Source organism: Cygnus olor, chromosome 4 (assembly GCF_009769625.2).
Source record: "Cygnus olor isolate bCygOlo1 chromosome 4, bCygOlo1.pri.v2, whole genome shotgun sequence".
In the NCBI taxonomy this organism is placed as follows: Eukaryota; Metazoa; Chordata; class Aves; order Anseriformes; family Anatidae; genus Cygnus; species Cygnus olor.
In genome coordinates this window covers 58,323,939-58,338,504 of record NC_049172.1, presented here as the reverse complement: position 1 = coordinate 58,338,504, position 14,566 = coordinate 58,323,939, and the positions used below count along the sequence as shown (strand labels likewise).

Genomic DNA, 14,566 nt, shown 5'->3' with positions numbered 1-14,566 from the left:
GTATTAGGCAAAGTATCAGCAGCAGGTCAGGAGAGGTGATCCTTCCCCTCTACTCAGCACTGCTGAGGCCGCACCTGGAGTGCTGGGTCCAGCTCTGGGCCCCCAGTACAAGAGGGACATGGAAAGCATCCAGCAGAGGGCTACCAAGTTGATCAAGGGACCGGAGCACCTCTCCTGTGAGGAAAGGCTGAGAGAGCTGGGACTGTTCAGCCTGGAGAAGAGGAAGCTCAGGGGGATCTCATCAAAGTGTATTGATATACCTGAAGGGAGGGTGCAAAGAAGACAGAGCCAGCCTCTTTTCAGTGGTGCCCAGTGCCAAAACAAGAGGTAATGGTCACAAACTGTCACACAGGAGGCTTCATCTGATCACCAGGCCGCACTTCTGTGCTGTGCGGGTGACAGAGCCCTGGCACAGGCTGCCCAGAGGCCGTGGGGCCTCCTCCTTGGAGACCTTCAGAGGCCGCCTGGACGTGGGCCTGGGCAGCCTGCGCTGGGTGGTCCTGCGTGAGCAGGGGTTGGGGCAGGTGGACCCAGAGGCCCTGCCAGCCTCAACCATCCTGCGAGTCCGCCTTTCTGTACAAGCAAACACACCGTTCCCAGCTGGTGGAGGTTCTCCCCTGGGTATTGTCATTTCCCTGGGTGATGTTCATTGCAATGTTCCTGTGGTCTCAGCTCAGTGTGTCATCCTTTGCTTGGCCATGAGCTAGGCCTCTCAGCAGTCGCTAAATAGTCTCAGAACGAGGACTGGAGACACTGTGGATTTTTTAAAAACTTCTGGCTCTGAAAGCAAGCTAGCAGCATGAGCAGCGCCTCACTTTTCCTATGGTTTGGGGTTCCTGGCTGCCCATCACGCTTGTTTTGTAACCCCAGTGTTTGGAGGACGTTCACAGGAGCTATGCTGGGCTCCATTCACCATTTCAAATCAAACTCAGCATAAGTAGCATTTCTTCATTCTAGCAGGAGATTTTTAAAACAATTAGTAACTGCCAAAATAGCAGGAAATCAATTAAATAGTGTTTGCCCCGTAGGTGATGATTCCTACTTGATGTTTGCTACCTGCTGATGATAATGAAGATGATTTCTTCTCGTCTCTCAGTACAGTGGAAAACTGGCACCTCACCAGCTCAAAATTGGTGCTTTTCTTACACAACTGGGGGCATGAGACAAAGAAAACTCTTTGTGCCATAATTATCTCTAGAGATCCAGATAAATAACTCCAAGCAGGGATGACTTGCCATTAGGCAAGCAAAGTAGGAACTTTACAATTCAAGAACATTTCCTTTGCATTTTTCTTCTTTGGTAGGTACCTAAGGTAGCCTAACGAGCACTGCAGGAGGAAAAATAAAAATGTAGTGCTAGAAATGGGCCTTCTAATAAACCACTTTAAGGCACACGTTGCTATGATGTGGAGGCTGCTGGGGTCAGGGATGGATTGTGCATAAAAAGCTGGAGCTGTTTAACGGAAATGAATAACACATACAGAAAAATGGAGAGCAAAACCATGGTCAGAGGGTGAGCACAATTGCTGACCTGTATGTCAGAAATGTGACATTACCAGTTACACTGCTGACACACTAGGGGTGTGATTTCATTGGTCTGTGTCCTATTTTAAATGAGAGAAATAGATACTTCGTTAAAAAAAAAAAAAAAAAAAAGAGAGCTTTTTAAATGCTCTCTACTATCCTGTCTGTGATGCTGAAATCAAAAGGTGCTGTAATAAAAAGGCTCTCTTCTCATATAATCCCTACTCAAAGCCATTCATTTTGATCTTTCTTTCTCCTCTAGAGACAGGCATGTTTTGCCATCAGGAACCGTAAGTTTAGCTCACCATCCATTCAATTTAGACTGAGAAAAAAAAAAAAAAAGAAGTCATATTTACTAAAGTCCTGAGAAGTGGAAGAGGAAGTAAGTCTAGTCCTGAAGTCTGATGAAATTCTGTGCACTTTGATTTGTACAAAAAAGCATCAGCTGTGGAAAAATGGGCATCTGAGAAAATAAAGGGGATGAGTAGCTATTAAAATTATCTCAGCACCTAAACAAATACTTGCAAGAGGAACGCTTCCTGAGGAAAAGCATTAAAACTGTATTCACCATAGCAGTCATGAGGTTGCAAGAGGGCTTGATCACAGCCAGCACATGTCCACCACATTCTTCTCTGCGTACACATAGCAAGGTTTGATAGCGAGTACCTTGAATTCAGAACACTGGCACACGGTTGTTCATCCACATTTTCCTGGCATCCTCTAACCAAGAGGTCCCGTGAAAGGCAGCCATCTGCAGGTCTGCCTTCTGCCCAAGTGCATTTGTGAGTGTGGGCTGTGCAAGCTCCTGCTTTTAAGGGAAATAGTGTCAAATGATGCTAAAATCCATGTGAACATTTGTCTATTTGTCTGGTCCTGCCTGAAATAACCTATTCCAAGCTGTAAAAGGGCCGTGATAAACCGTGGTGCATGACTGTGGGCTGTGCTCTCCAGGCTCTGGGGCAGCAGGGATGGAGGAGCAGGTGGCACCAGGATGTCCAAAAGCGGCTACATCAGAAAAGGGGCCACATCTCGTGTGACAGGGATGTAAACCTCCAGTAGCTGCAGCTCGACACCTGTGTATTGGTTTTAATTCGGAGCATACGGACCTCTATTTGGCCTGAGCAACAGTGAAATGTACTCATAATTTGCCCCCCACTAAGTGCTGTATTTTTAGGCACCTGCCTTTTTCTATCCACATTATTACAGAGGTTGCAAGAATAATGACAGAAGTAGCAAAGGAGGATTTGGTATTATTTTAGTATCAAGTTTTTTGTTATGAACTAGGATGTGCTGCTGTGGGAGCATGCAGGGATCTGGTATTCAAGAGAGACGACGTGGGAGCACACGTAGGGTTGTGGGAAGTGGCTGCAGGATGGCTGCGCGGGGACTCCGCAGTCGTGGGAGGGAGAGGTGCTCGGCACGATGTGCTTCGGGAGTCCGTCAGCCTGAGGCGAGGGGAGAAATGAAGCCGAGAGTGCTTTCTGGGAAATAAATCTGGGGAGGGAAATAAACCTGTCAAAGGGGAAAAAAAAATCTAGCACTTTGTGGGGGAAAGTAGCCTAGAGACTGGGAAAGGTACAGAAAAAATGGTGACATGCAGATAGAAGAGACAGAAAGATAAAAGGAGGAGAAAACCAGGGAGAAAGGGGAAGAAGAAGAAGGCTTAAGAGATTTATGGGCATTCTACATCTGAAATATATTGTTTGGATCTCTTGCTTTCCAATTTGTGTGCCACATCTGGGAAAGAGCTTGCCTTTTAATACCTTTGCTGCCAATTGTCAAAGTAAGGTGTTATGATAGGATCTCTCCCCCCAAACCCTAAAAGTTAATGATGCTAAAATAAGGAAACTACATGTTTAATCTGAAAAGGGACTGGGAGAACTCCACGACTCTCCAGGTAAGAAATGACACCTTTCAGAGCCAGGGAAAATGCCACAAAGATGCATGCACGTTGCAGAGATCCTGAAGTCTTCTGTTCTAGGAGACCAGGCAGAAGATGACAAAATGGCTGGATTGTAATATTTTATTTAAAAACTTAATTCCTGCTCCTTGCCAGAATCTGGCTTAAGGCTCATGACTTTGGGAGCTACGTCAAAGAGCTGATACAGAAAAAGTGCACAGGGGGCAATCGAGGGGAAGGGCGACACGTGCACAGAGCCAGCCTTGGGCAAATGGAAACGTGTCCTTTCTGGCAAGCTTCTTACCTTTCCCTGTCTGCCTCCTGACCGTCACTCCATCAGGATCTTCCCCTACCTGCCTCTGTCATCCCCTCCAAATTGTGTTCCCTGACAGTGACGAGTGGGGCATCCATCAGAGACCCTGCTCCTCTCAGCCACGGGTGCTGGAGGCTGCAGGGGACCTGTGGTCTGATTATGGCATTGCCAAAAATGTCTTTTGCCTCTCATCCGAAACCACTGTCCTCGGACTGAGTCAGTGGGAGTGGGTGAGCGGTGCACATACTGCTCAACAGGCTCTAAACGTACTGGAAAGATTACTCCTGCAAAAAGAAATTGCTCTTTAAAGTGGATACAGAAGCGTGAAGGAGGCTGTCTGTGTATACAGCACATAGTCAGCAATACTCACGTCCAGTGTATCACTAAAATGTGATTTTTCTTATGTAAATAACTTTTACAACTATGTCCTGTAATAAAGCCAGAAGTTCAAATGGTATAAAATATTTTTTAAATATTTTTTTTCCTCCTCTCGTGGTTCCACATAAATCCAAAAGCAGCTGCGTTTGTTCCTTCAGTTTCGATAGGCAGGACAGGTTGGTAGAGGGTTTCATCGTGCAGCCTTAGGTGAAGTAAACTTTTCATTTCATTTCATTGTTATGAACTAAATCCCATAATTTAATTCAGTGGTTTGCAAAAGGTCAGATAGATGTCGGTAGTCTCAGCGCAGTTCCAAGAACAGCGCTGTTTTATTAACATGGCAGGCAGAACATTGTTTCTATGGATTTTGCATAAATACTGTTTAGAATTTTTTTAATTTCCTGTCTGCGGGCAAGCTAGATGCAAAAAAAAAAAAAAACTAATAGCTAAAGTTGTGTACTAAGTTATATGGGTAATCCACTTCGGCCAATAACTGGGTGCAGAACGTGGCTCTGGGTGCTTGGAACTCAAACTACATTTCCAATTCAAATCATCCTGTAAAGAGATCAGATTTTTCTGATTAAAACCTTGACAGTGGTTATATTTAATATCCACATCTACATTCCATGCAGTGCTTAATTTTAATCTCTGTCTAATAACAAATTTACTTAAATGATATTGACTCAGCCAGAAGATTGAAGCATCTCCGATGGGATATTTTCACAAAACAGAATGAATTATATAACTTTTCCTGCCTACCCCCATAGAGCAAAGTACATTATCTGAACACCCACACTCACCTATACACCACACAGTAAGGAGACTTACTTGCTCAATAAAGCAGCAATAATTACATCATTCAAGACTTTTCTGTGTTGAGTCTGTTTACATATATGTAGCTGGGGAAATTAGTTCCAAAGTTTAGGAAGAAAGTACACTTTATGATAAAGTCTTTCAGTCTGTGCTCATTTTTTGTGCTCTTTCTGCTTTTCTAGCGGCTTTTATTTTCACGTGTGCAGTACTGCGATAGGAGTGACTGTGAATATATTTGCGAAATGTGTTATTACCATGGGCATTGTTACAGGTCTTAAGTGCCATGTCTGTTGTATGTGCATCTCTTTGCCTGTATCCCTCTGCTTCCCAGTGTGACAATTTCCATGTCAGCCTTTGGGGTCCATCTCATCCTGCCCCTTGAATGCACGGGTGCTCGCAGCTGCAGGGAAGAAAGCTGCTTCTTTGTGCTTGTTCTACATTTTTTTGTTTGTTTTGTTTGTTTTTATTTAAATGGAAAATACATTAAATGATCTAAATTTATAATAGGTTATTGCCGAAGTGAAGAATGCATTCCACACACTTAAAGTCATCAATATTTATTTTCATTTTATTAAAAAAAAAAGGATGAAATTATTTTACATAAAAGCATTATTTTCACATGGACAAGCCCATTCTCCCCACACCGAAATTCTTTTAATTGACTGTGACAGCAGAATGATCTCAACACGTATTAGTTCAGCTGGAACAATGTGAAAAAATATACTACAAATGTAACTGAAAGATTTTGATTATAAGGCAGAGATATTGAAGTAAACACTGTAATACATGTATTTATGTTTGAGGAGAATCCACTAGCATCTTGGAAATTTTAAGAGATACTCAGAACTGCAGCTGAAAATGGAGCTAAACTGTTGATGTTAAGGACGCCAGTTTTATTACAGGAGAATTTATGACAAATAAATTTATGACCACCTTTTAAGGCTTTGTATAAAGTCCCTATCTTCAAAGAGCCCTCTTTCTCCTTTGTACTTTTGAAAGGAAAGTGATATAAAGCTCGGAGAAGGATAGCATTCATTTCAATTCTCACCACATTTACTGTCAGCTGAAGTGTTTCATTACCTCAGAACTAAATCATGTTCAGCTGATGCCACAGTCACTTTCCCCACCAGACGATAACCACCTGAATTTCTGCAGGGCACTTGCAGCCTCTTCTGATGCAGCTCACGGAGGTGCAGGTACGTTCATGTTGTGTAAGAACATTTGGAGAGCGAAGCCCGTGTTGTCTTCCCCTCCTCTTCATCGCCAACATCTTTTATTGCAGGAGGCTTTTGCTTAGCGCAGCAGGCGAAAGTGGCTAGAAAGCCCATGCGGAAACGCTTGTTCATGAAGCAATATATGATAGGGTTCACGCAGGCAGAAGTGTAGGACAACAAGTGAATAAAGGAGATGGGAGCTCCCGAGAGATGCAGGTCTGCTGAGGTGGTGTCAAAGGCGCGCCAGGCATTTACACTGAAAATGGGAGTCCAGCAAAGGAAAAACAAAATCACTATCACCATCAACATGCGGATGACGAGTTTCTTGGCCATCAAGTTGGCAGAAGAGCTGCTGCTTCTTGCCCTGTCTATTTTGCTGTTGCTCAGAGCAGAGAGCTGTTGCAATGGCACTTTCCTTTTCCTTTTGGATTTTTGCAGGTAGCATCCGTCCCCATCCTCGTATTTGGCACTGCTGGTACTTATTTTCCTTTCTGTACACATAAAGTAGCACTTAATTAGATGGCAGAACATTTCTGACCAATGTTTCAACATACAAAAGAAGGGTGGAATCCAAGTCTAAATACATAATTTATGGCTGAACAACTGCTTCAAAGAAAGCACCGTCCTAATTTTGTGTCGGTCATATATTGGCTGCTCTGTGTCCTCTATCCCCCAATATTCTCACGTCTTAACTCTACACAGATTGATGCAAAAGAAGTGAGAACACTGTTTGCTCAAGTATGTACTGAAGATAGTTTTCAAGTTTCTACACTTCTACCTTCATTTGACAATTTTTTTAATGGTACTTATTGACAGAAATGGTCCTAATCCATAGCCAGAAAAAAAAAAAAAAAAGAGAGAAAAAAAAAGAAAAAAATTGATGTATCTATAACAGTTAGGAATTTAAAGCATCCCACCTGGTGTTTTTGCAAACAAGCCATAGGTGAAGAATTATTGGCTAAAGAGTAATGGAATCACTTCCATCAACAAATAAATGAGTCTGACATTTTCATGACCATAGCCATATGGTCACTATAACAATATTTGCAAGTAGAAATTTTTCCGTATAGTAGCCTCAAGGTAACTGCTCACATCTTAAGCTCTAACAAAGAATAACCTAGATGTGTTGTTACCTCTTGGAGATTTTCTCTGGCTGGCGTCAAATTTTATTCCTCTGTACAGTTCCAAAGAAATTAGGCCATATGCAACCATCATTATAATCCCAGGTATAGAAAGAGTATGAGTAGCAGGAAAGTGTACCTGAGGAATCAAAAGACAGGCAGTGACCAGGGAATAGTGCAAACCACAAAAAAAAATAATAATTTTTCTCCTTATGAGAATCTTGGGAGGGGGATTTCAAGATTTTGCTGACATTTTTTTTCATGCTGATACGAGGTTTCATTTTGACAGCCCTGGAAATCGGAAGCTTTCAACTTCTCCTCCTCCCTGTTCCACCAGAAAAGCTCAGCAGGAGCAAAGCTCTCATGGCTGCAAAACACCCATCATCCTGCCTCCCGTGGCCCCGGGGAGGTGGTGCCTCAGAGGAGATGGGCTCTCGCCACAAGGGGCTCCCTGCCGTAACCAGACCAGTGTTGGATGCCCTGCTGCTTTGAATGGTGTAAAAACTGCCTTGCAGAAGCCACCTCGGGTAGCTACTGACCCTCGATGGAGCCCCTGGTTCTGGCTATCACTACCAGAGTGAGGTTCGGTGTGTGCATGTCTCCTGGCCGTGGGCTGTGGCACGCACAGGAGGGACAGAGCAGCCACCGCCAGGGCTCACAGCCCTGGGGCCTTGCAGAGCCCCTTCTGTGCAGGGAGCGCCTTTTGCTCGGTTGCCCGTCAGGTTCTGACTTCATCAAAGGCAGCTTCTGTAACATGAATACTACTTGGGGAAATCATTCTGTTTAGACACCTCAAGATCCCACATCTCTCCTGCTCGCTGGGGCTTTGGTGCAAACTCGTTTGCACAGCGGAGAGTCTGCAAGGGTGCCGTGCAGAAGGGAAGTTCGCCCTGCGACCGTCCTCCCCACCTGCGCTCATACTGGCGAATTCCTGAGACTACTGAAAACTTAAATGCAACTTTACTGTGTCTGGGGGTACGCCATGCTGGAGTGGTGCGTACTGTAATCTTGTTCCCAGTTCCAACTGACCGTCAGGAGCCAAGAAAAAAATAAATAAATCTTTCTTCTTCTCACTGCCAGTTAAGGAGTTCAGTCATCATGCAAGGACACAATGTCTAAATAATACTGCTGCTTGATAGTGCTACTATTTACTCACTCTGCCTAGGTAAGACTTGGGGCACTGTCTCCCCCCTCACTTTTCTGTCCCTGTCCTCTACGAGTGACCAAAGGCTGAGTCCTCGAGAAGGGTATTTGCAGACTCTCCAAGTTTTCATATTCCACCTCTCTGCTTTAGAGGACCCTCAGACAAACAAAATAATGTCCAAGGCAGCACACGGAAGGGCGCTTGAATGTGTTTTTCTAAGATTAATCATGGATTTCTCTGAAAATACTGTTTAATTAAGTTTACACTTAAATGAGTGGAAGCAAAGTCATACAAGAGTCAAAATGTAAGCAGCTTAAAATGAGATTTTTTTTTTTAACTTTTTAAAATAAGCATGATAGAGGTGTAAATATTTGCTGAAGGTTAATACTTGATTTTCAATAAGCTTAATGCTACCGTGAAATCCTTTTCCACTAGATAATTATGCATTTGCAAACAGTCAGTTATATCTTACCAGACTGCTGAATGACATCACTTGGCCAAAGGAGCCGACACATGTTTGCTGTGCTGTTGTTATACTTGGTAAAAGGTACCAGTTTGCTGTAAATTGGGTATGGTGACATGATAGTAAAGGAAACACACAGGTAGCAGCAATCACTTTCAAGGCGTGAGATTTGGTCTGCCAGACCCTGGACTGTAGAGGTTTGCAAATGGCACTGTATCTCTCCAGAGAGATGGCAACCAGGTTGAATGTAGATACACTTACAGAGATGCCTGTACGTATGAAATAAAGAAAAAGGTTATTTTCTTCTTTTAAACAATCTTGTTATTTTCAAATAATCTTGCTAACTTTCTACATATATAAATATATATCTATATATAAAAATATATAAATATACACTTCTCTGACTCTACAGGTCCAAGAGAAAAGAGATTTGAAAAAAAAAACAAACACAACAACCCCACAAAATTCTGATAACAGGGAAAGAAGACACTTTTCTTTCTAACTCTTCTCTTACTACTGTGATTTATACACTACAGTAATAGCACTTCATTTCAAACAAGCATCTGAAACAGTGGATTATGCTGTTAGTTACTATTTTAGCACAAATGTTCATAGTTACTAGTCTATTTTATTTTTTATGTGTCTGGCTTGATCGGTGATCTGATTTCCTCATTTAACAGAATTAAATGTTCCCAATTTTATTTAAAAATAGATGCTAATAGAGTTAAAAAAGCAGAAGAAATGAAGTCATAAAGCTGAATCTTTGTCCTCGAAGAGCCTTAATTTCTCCTGTTCATTTGTTATAAATACAATGCAGTGATCTGCATTTCTGTCACTGAGGTGTCCCAGTTTATCACTGAAAATTATAAACATTTTTGCTTAACTTTGTCACAATGTTTCATTTCATTGAATGAACTTCCATGTAACAATTATTAGGAATGCTTCACTGTCAGTCAAAATATAAAGGGACAATACCGCAATATTAGTTTGCTTAACACAATTATCTGTAATTTCAAACTAGTTGTCCTGCATCTTAAAACTGAAAATTAAGAGCATAGTTGGTAGAATCAATATTAGTGTCTACCTGTCAACAGAGACTTCTTAACCTGAATTGCTAATGGGAAACATTCACATTATGATTCTTAAAATAAACACTTTCATAATTAAAATGTGCGTGTTCAGAATATTTCACTGTTTGCTTTTTTACAAATCTACACAATGTGAAATAAAAGAAAGATGACAATGCTTTGGTAATTTTTATGGTATTTATGGCAGCAATTCATTATAGTTGTTTAAACACGGCCTTTAGCTTTTCGGTTTTTCTACAAAAAGATGTTGGTTTCCCATTCCCACTTTAGGTGTGTACTTTCACATTACATCAAAGTTCTCAAGGGCGCAGGTTAAAGGCAAACCTGACTTTCTGTAACTGGGGGTCTTCTAAGGTAGCAAAAACTTTACATAATGTTCTCTTTTTCTTTTTTCTTTTCTTTCTTTTCTTTTTTTTTTTTTTTTTTTTTCTTTTTTTTTTCTTTCTTTCTTTTTTTTTTTTTCTTTTTTAAGAAAAAGGGAAACCCACAAGAAGTGTTGGAACTGTGACAAGTCATTTACACAGACATACATAGCACAAACATTTTGAAACTCCTGGCTTGACCTTCACAACCAGAGGGGCACAGCAAAGCGTACAGGAGTGTTACTTCCCAAAGTCAGTCTGCAAGACCTGCATCTGCACAGTCTGCATTTTGTGGTCGCCTGTTGAGCTCTGATCAGACCTGCTCTGCTCTTAAAAAGCCCTTGCTCTAACTTCCAGTTCTGCAGAGGGTACCTGCTTTGGACTTTTTTTTTTTTTTCCTTTTCATGTATAGCTGCTACAAAAATCTGTGGGCAAAACATGCCTTCAGTGAGATTGTACAGCCCTGTCATTTCTGATGGCTGATCCAGATACTGCAAATAGCTCTGTCAGTGATGGGTAAGCAAGCAGACGTGCCAGGTTCCTCGTTACAGCTTGGTCATGCGAAACGCTTCTCACCTAACCCATCCTGTAAAACACTTCTCTGTGTAGTTAAAATTCAGTGGGTACCCTGTGTTTTGCTGGATCATGCTGAGGAAACCAGAACCATGAAGGTTGCCCTACAAGTCATTTCTTGGTGATTTTGGTAAACGTTCAATGGCAGGTGGAAACAGACAGCGATTTGCTGGTCTTTAATGACCTTCTCACACATATCTCACTAGTTTATCTTCAAAATAAGTATAAACTTCCAAGACTTACCCATGAAATAAGTGGCAGTTTTGCAAACAGCACTCCCGAAAATAAAATCTTTCAGCAGGTTGGGAATGAGAGTGAATGGCATGCAGAAGAGGCAGAGCATCAGGTCGCTGACAGCCAGTGACAGCATAACGTGTTAGTGACTGTTCTCATCCGTTTGTTTCGTATCAGCACTGTGATTACCAGAATGTTCCCCAAAACACTGAGCAGAAATATCAAACAGTACAGCAGAATCCGGATTATCTGGTGCAAATCTGAAAATGTCACAGTGAAAATCAGGTATGAAGTATACGACCACAGATGGCTATTATACTGATTCATTCTTTAATCAGAAGGTAAGCCTTTCAAAAGCCTGTCAGTTTCTAGTTTTGCTGATGTTTATGTCTTTATATCAGTATAAAAACTGCAGAAGTTCTGAAACTCTTAAATTTATTTGATCTACCTGAGTTGCATAACATTAAAATTGGACACACGCATACAGTGGGCTCCTAGAGAATTAAATACAACTTCTGAAAAGCACGTTTTGCTCAAAGTACTTTATGTGCACTGCTCAATCACCATGGAAATCCCTCCTTTATGCAAAAGTAGAAATGATACAGCAATCAAAAACATTTTAATACACGGATGATTTTTTTCTAGCCTCACAGTGGTATAATTTCATATTAAGCACTTTCATACACACTATCAGATCAGATAACTCCATTGCTATGGAACTGCTCAAAGAGTCAAAACTGTGTTTCTCCACATCCTTACTAGAGCCGTTTACATTTTGTACCCAATAGTGCTACTGTCAGTTTTCCATTCTATCTGAATTTTGTTCCGGTTGGAGGTTTGCCTTGGAAAACCATACTAAACCATGCTAAAACCAGTTGATGTTGCACCTCCCTGCTTGCCCCAAAAGCCTCGTGTGGCTGTTTCTCTATCTTCCAGCTAGAATTAAAACTGCCCAAAAGATTTACTTTCTATACATACCTCTAGAAGAATAAGGTGGATCATCCGCACAGAAAAAAGTGTCATTTTCCAAGAGGATATCACACAGGAAAGCAGTGATATTGGTGCCGTTCTCAAGTAAGCTCGCTTCAACTATTTCCATCCTTCAGGATCCACAGGTTAGCGTCTAGGAAGAAGAGGGCTGGCTTGTAACTATCTGCCCATTCTTTCAGTAAACAATATCTTTCTGAATGAAGTCTTCAGAGGAATACCAGAGAGGCAGTGCTAGAAGTAAGCTCTTTAACCATCCGTCAGGAACACCCTGGTCAGCCTGAAAACAGATTTATGTCAGTGGCATGTGAGCAGTTTAGCAGAGCAGGCATGCACACAGACACTATTCACACATATGCACATAAGCACACATCCCCTCCTGTACTTTTTTAGATCCACCCTCTTCTGCTACTGGCCTACTGTTGGGATTATAAACAGACCAGAAAAAGATTACAGCGTTAACCCCTTGCAAGGTTGCTTCTGCTCACATCTCTGCAATATTTCTCAGAGGGATGCTGCTGTTCCACAGCCAATAAATCACAACCAGTGAGAGATGAGAGTGATAAATCTGTCTCTCAACCACAACATTTGAAATGGCCAGAGGAGCTGAATAAAAAGGTGCAGAAGGGAAAAACATCAAGAAGATTTGCACGCCTTACATGAAAGCGATTGCTTTCTTCACATTTTTCAGAGCAAACTGAAGACTGGTATGTAATTGACTCAGGAAAACAAGAGCTGCTACTTCTAGCTCATTTAGTGAAGTGCTAACTTCATACCAAAGCTCTGTATGTGCCTGATCCAAAACCCAATAGGCCGCAGAAAGCCTCACAAATTCAGTGTTCCTGGATCAAGCCTTATGAAAAGTATGCCACTAGGATTGTTGGGTCATATAAGCAGAAGCCTAGACAATTTTTCAGTGCAAAGACTTGTATATGACTTGTAAACCTGATGAACTGATAAAGTACTGCACATTAGTTACGCATTAGCGAAATGCAGCAATCTTGACTGCTTAAAAGAAGCCCTTTCTTCTGGGTTCTGCTTTGTGAATACATAAACACCATCCTCTCTGGTGTTGCACAAAGTCCTGGCTTTTGACTTCCAGGATACAACTTGTTTATGGGAGGGGAAAAAAAGAAAGAAAAGGAAAGAAAAGAAAGAAAGAAGAAAGAAAAAAGAAAAAAAGAAAGAAAGAAAGAAAGAAAGAAGAGAAAGAAGAAGAAAGGAAGGAAGGAAGGAAGGAGAAGGAGAAAAGAAAAGAAAAAGAAAGGAAGAAGAAGGAAGAAAAGAAGAAAGGAAGAAAGAAAGGAAGAAAGAAAGAAGAAAAGAAGAAAGGAAGAAAGAAGGAAGAAAGGAAGGAAGAAAGGAAGAAAGGAAAGAAAGGAAGGAAGGAAGAAAGAAGAAAAGAAAAAGAAGAAAGAAAGAAAGGAAAGGAGAAGAAAAGAAAGAAGAAAGAACAAGAAAGAATAAGAAAAGACAGAAAAGAAAGAAAGAAAGAAAAGAAAATCAAGAAAGCCAAAGAAGAACGAAAAAGAACCAGGAAAGAAAGAAAGAAAGACAAGGAAGGGAAAGAAAGAAGAAGAAAGAAGAAAGGAAAGGAAAAGAAAGAACAGAAAGAAAAGAAAGCAGAGAAAGAAACAGGAGAAAAGAAGAGAGAGAAAGGAGAGAGAGAGAGACAAGAATAAGAAACGAAAGAAAGAACAGAAAGACAGAAAGAATAAAGAAAGAAAGAAAGAAAGAAAGGAAAAGTACATTAATAATATAAATTAATCCCTGCTATTACTCAATTGAAAACAAATTTCACAGTTCAAATCTCAGGTCCTTAATAATAGGCACAGACCTCTTAACGTTGATAACACAAAGACTGGAAGTCCTGGATTTCTTTTCCAGTCTCTCCAACCTTGAATTATAGTGCCATGACTGGAAGGGAGAGTAGGTTGAAAAGTTCCAGTTTCTAAGTTCCCTTTTCTTTAGCAGCTTAATTATAACGTTTCATTTTATTTTACATATTATTCTTGAGGTCTCTTTCTCTCTCTCTTTTTTTTTTTTTTTTTTAAACCGAGATAAAACAGACCCAAGCTGGCATGTCAGTGTATACGATGTGTAGCTGTCTCATCGGAAAGAAACATTCAATCCAGCAGAATTCAATTCCAGTTTCAAATTTATATTATACTGGTAGGAAATTAATCCAGAATAACATGTGTTTTATTTTTCTACTTGTGAATCTCAAAAAACTATATTGAAGAAATAAAAGTTGAAATTTGTTTCCATTTTCACAATGATTGACCATTAAGCTTGAGTGTTAGGTACCAATGTCTCTGAAAAAAAACGATTTTCTCTTTGCTGCCTAATTCAGCTTTTTTTTTATGTTTGTTTTTTTTTAAGACTAAATTGATGGATGTTAATAATCAACCACTCTATTAAATGACAAATTAATTTAATTTTAATTAACATTT

The 14,566-nt window shown here is 40.8% G+C and overlaps 1 protein-coding gene across 1 annotated transcript; it reads right to left on the bottom strand.

Annotated features, from left to right (window-relative positions):
- Positions 1-5,464: 5,464 nt before the first annotated feature.
- CCKAR (cholecystokinin A receptor) lies at positions 5,465-13,297 on the bottom strand. Its single transcript, XM_040555451.1, is given in 9 exon segments — positions 5,465-6,632; positions 7,275-7,373; positions 7,376-7,401; positions 8,028-8,286; positions 8,879-9,007; positions 9,010-9,138; positions 11,136-11,267; positions 11,270-11,386; positions 12,105-13,297. Coding segments are annotated over 9 exon segments (1,515 nt in total). The 5' UTR covers positions 12,226-13,297; the 3' UTR covers positions 5,465-6,129.
- Positions 13,298-14,566: the final 1,269 nt, after the last annotated feature.